The sequence below is a fragment of the Ceratina calcarata genome, unplaced genomic scaffold, assembly GCF_001652005.2.
Source record: "Ceratina calcarata isolate Rehan_Ccalc_2016 unplaced genomic scaffold, ASM165200v1 scaffold559.2, whole genome shotgun sequence".
In the NCBI taxonomy this organism is placed as follows: Eukaryota; Metazoa; Arthropoda; class Insecta; order Hymenoptera; family Apidae; genus Ceratina; species Ceratina calcarata.
In genome coordinates, this window is record NW_017176784.1 from 1 (window position 1) to 3,488 (window position 3,488).

The window sequence follows — 3,488 nt, forward strand, 5'->3', positions numbered from 1 at the left end:
CCTCCAAGTAGTCAGCTGCAGTTGTAGCTTGTTTGTTCTTTAAAACTTTAACAAGTTTTTTAAAACTACAAATTTTCTTCTTGTTCCTAAGGCATTTCCTACGACTAGTAGAAATTTGACGATTTTTGTACATCATTAACTTTATAAAACGGTTCCATGCTTCATCTGAGACAAAGTCTGCTCTTGATACATAACCATGCTGTACTCCATCCGTGAAACAAAATTTCTTGTTTGGATTTGCATTTGAAATATCGTTATTAGACCGCTTCCTGAAAATGTGATACACAACACAATATATTTTTCTTTTCATACAATCCCATGTAAGTAATGTAAGTACAAACTTTTTTAAACTCTGACTACCGACACTACTGTTGCTTGAACTCGCTAATACCGCACTTGTTTCACATGACTGCTCTTGTATTGCACTTATTAATAAACTTTGTGTACAATCAGACACTTTCTCTTTGGTATCACCACCACATTGCTGTTTATTATCATTCTCCAAATTATTTGAAGGTCTGTTCTCATCAGTGCATGAAATCGTGGTCATATAATCGTGGTCCATTATAACAATATTTTGAATGGAATATTTACTATATAACTCTGTTGAATTGGCTTCGCTCCCTGACACAACTTCATTTGAAATATTAGATAATATCCTTCTTGTGCTGGGTTTACTTTCTGTACATTTAGGAACTGCATTTGATAGTAGTCTTCTTATAGTTGTGTAACCATCAGTTTGGTGGTACGAGTGTGGTTCAAAGTGATCGCTACAAATTCGTGCGTATTTCGGTATTGATGTCACTCCAATAGCCGACATCCATTTTTGCCGTACATCACTTTTTTCAGGAAATCTATATAAAATAAACACTNAATTATAGCACCCGTAACAGATTCGGAATGGGGTACGCCTCTTGTACCTGTATTAAAGAAAAACGGGCAAATCAGAATCTGTGCAGACTATAAGTCGACGGTAAATACGTTCTTGAAAGATGTAAAATATCCGTTACCGCGGATTGAAGAACTTTTTGCAGCACTTAGAGGCGGAAAAGAATTCACTAAACTTGATCTTTCCCAAGCTTACAACCAGTTGGTTTTAGATGAGCAATCTAAGTTAATTTTAGCATGGAGCACCCATAAGGGTATATTCAAAGTTAATAGAATGCCCTTCGGAATTAAGCCTGCTGCTTCCATTTTTCAACAAAAAGTGGAAAAGACATTACAAGGTTGCAAGGGAGCTATGAATTTTATAGATGATATAATTGTAACAGGCAGCACTAGGGAAGAACATATCGAAAATTTAAGAGAAGTGCTTGGTCGGTTGTTGAGAGCAGGACTCAAAGTTAATAAAGAGAAGTGCGAATTTTTTAGTTCCGAAGTTAAGTATTTAGGGCATATAATCAACGCTGAAGGTTTAAAGAAAGATCCCGGTAAAGTACAAGCTATATTAGAAGCACCTGTGCCTGCTAACAAGAAGCAAGTTAGAGCGTTCGCAGGATTAGCAAATTATTATATTCGTTTTGCTCCTAATTTATCTTCTATTTTGCGTCCTATTTATGATTTGTTAAAAGACGACAATGAGTTTAGATGGACTACAAGGTGTAACGAAGCATTTAATTTAGCAAAGAAGGTTTTAGCGTCGGAGCAAGTATTGACGCATTTTTCACCTAAAATACCAATTAAATTGTCGTGTGATGCTTCTGAAAACGGCATAGGAGCAGTTTTATCGCATATTTTTCCGGATAGTAGTGAACGTCCGATAGCTTTCGCATCAAGAGTACTGGTAGATTGTGAAAAGAATTACTCTACGACTGATAGAGAAGCGTTAGCAATTTTCTTCGGAATGAAGAAATTTGAAAGTTATTTAATGGGATTACATTTCACTTTAGAAACAGATCATAAGACCTTACTATCCATTTTTGGAGAAAAGAAAGGTTTTCCAGTGTTTGCGGCTGGTAGATTGCAGCGTTGGACGGTTTATTTGTCAAATTTCGATTACGTCGTCAAATATGTTAAAGGTGAAGAGAACGGAAGGCCCGACTGTTTATCTAGATTACCAGTGGGGGAAAAATATAATTTTAGCGATTCCGGTAATTACTTAAAGTTTATTTATGAGCAAGCAGCTTTGGCTGTGGATGCAGGCAGAATAAAAATTGAAACTAGGCGTAATCCAATTTTAAGTAGAGTTTTCGATCGTATTAGCAAAGGATGGGGAAATAAACTGACAGCTAAAGATGAATATTTGAAATCGTATCATTTGAGGAAAGACGAACTGACATCAGAAGATGGAGTCGTGATGTGGGGCTATCGCGTAATAGTACCCACCAAATTAAGAGTGCGCATTTTAGATGAACTTCACAGTACCCATTTAGGTATTGTTAAGATGAAAAGTTTAGCCAGATCAGTTTGTTGGTGGCCAGGTTTGGATGGCGACATAGAAAAATTTGTTAAAGGTTGCAGAGCATGCAATCTAGCGGCGCCTGATCCCAAAAAGTCGATGTTAAGCCTGTGGCCACAAGCGAGAGAAAACTTCGAGAGAGTGCACATTGATCTCTTTGGTCCTATTCGAGGACAAAATTGTCTTATTCTCATTGATGCATTTAGTAAGTAGATAGAAGTATTTATGTTAAATTTTATTGATAGTAAGCACGTTTTAGATAAGTTAAGAGAAGTCTTCGCTCGTTTCGGTATTCCGAAAGTTATTGTAAGCGATAATGGTAGGCAATTTGTATCGTTTGATTTTGAAAATTTTTGTAAGCGTAATGGTATTGTACATAAGACGTCAGCAGACTTGACTTTTGTTAGGGGATAGGTGGCCCCTAACGGGTCCGGAATCGAGGTACGAACGCGAAATAAACCGGACACTGATTTTCACTGCTAATGCCGTTTATTTAAGAACGAATGAAGGTCCCTGGACACGTCGGACGTCGGGCCTGGAGTCCGGAATAACCGGGGAATGTAACGTCCCGTCCGTCGTCGGATTAGGAGGCGCCGTCCGTGTTCGTCCTTGTGTCCTCTGGTTGAACTCCTTAACGTCTTCGACGTTCGGTATTTCTGTAATGTTGCAAATGCGAATTAATGAGTATTTCGTCGCACTTCAAGCTCGTGCGGAAAGAGTTGCCGCTTCTGGGCAGAACTCTGCGCAGTGGACTGTATTCTTTTCTCGATAAGTGCAGCGGCTTTTCCAGCAAGTTCCTTGCCGTGAAACGGAACAGAATCACGCTCAACGTTCGTCTCTCCACACCGCGTAACTGGTGGAAGCTCGTAGCAACGAGCTTCGAGACCTGACCCTATAGGGCGCGATGTAACTTACCGCACCAGGCCGGCCTCGAGGATGACGAACTGCAGCAGTGCGTTTAACGCAACGTGCTGCCCAAGCCGTCAGCCGTTTCTAATTCAAACTTAGAGGTGGCCTAAGACGGTGGATTCAGTCTACACTTGACCTATGAACCCGAGTTGGACGCAACTCCGAAATGCCCAGTTACTGG

At 39.7% G+C, this 3,488-nt stretch overlaps 1 protein-coding gene across 1 annotated transcript; it reads right to left on the reverse strand.

Annotated features, from left to right (window-relative positions):
• Positions 1–4: 4 nt before the first annotated feature.
• LOC108629296 (uncharacterized) lies at positions 5–859 on the reverse strand (the record flags this gene model as incomplete). The annotated part of the gene is made up of 2 exons (XM_018031892.2): positions 342–859; positions 5–269 (listed from the first exon to the last, which is right to left on the reverse strand). Coding segments are annotated over exons 1-2 (744 nt in total), but the record flags the coding sequence as incomplete, so codon positions are not given.
• Positions 860–3,488: the final 2,629 nt, after the last annotated feature.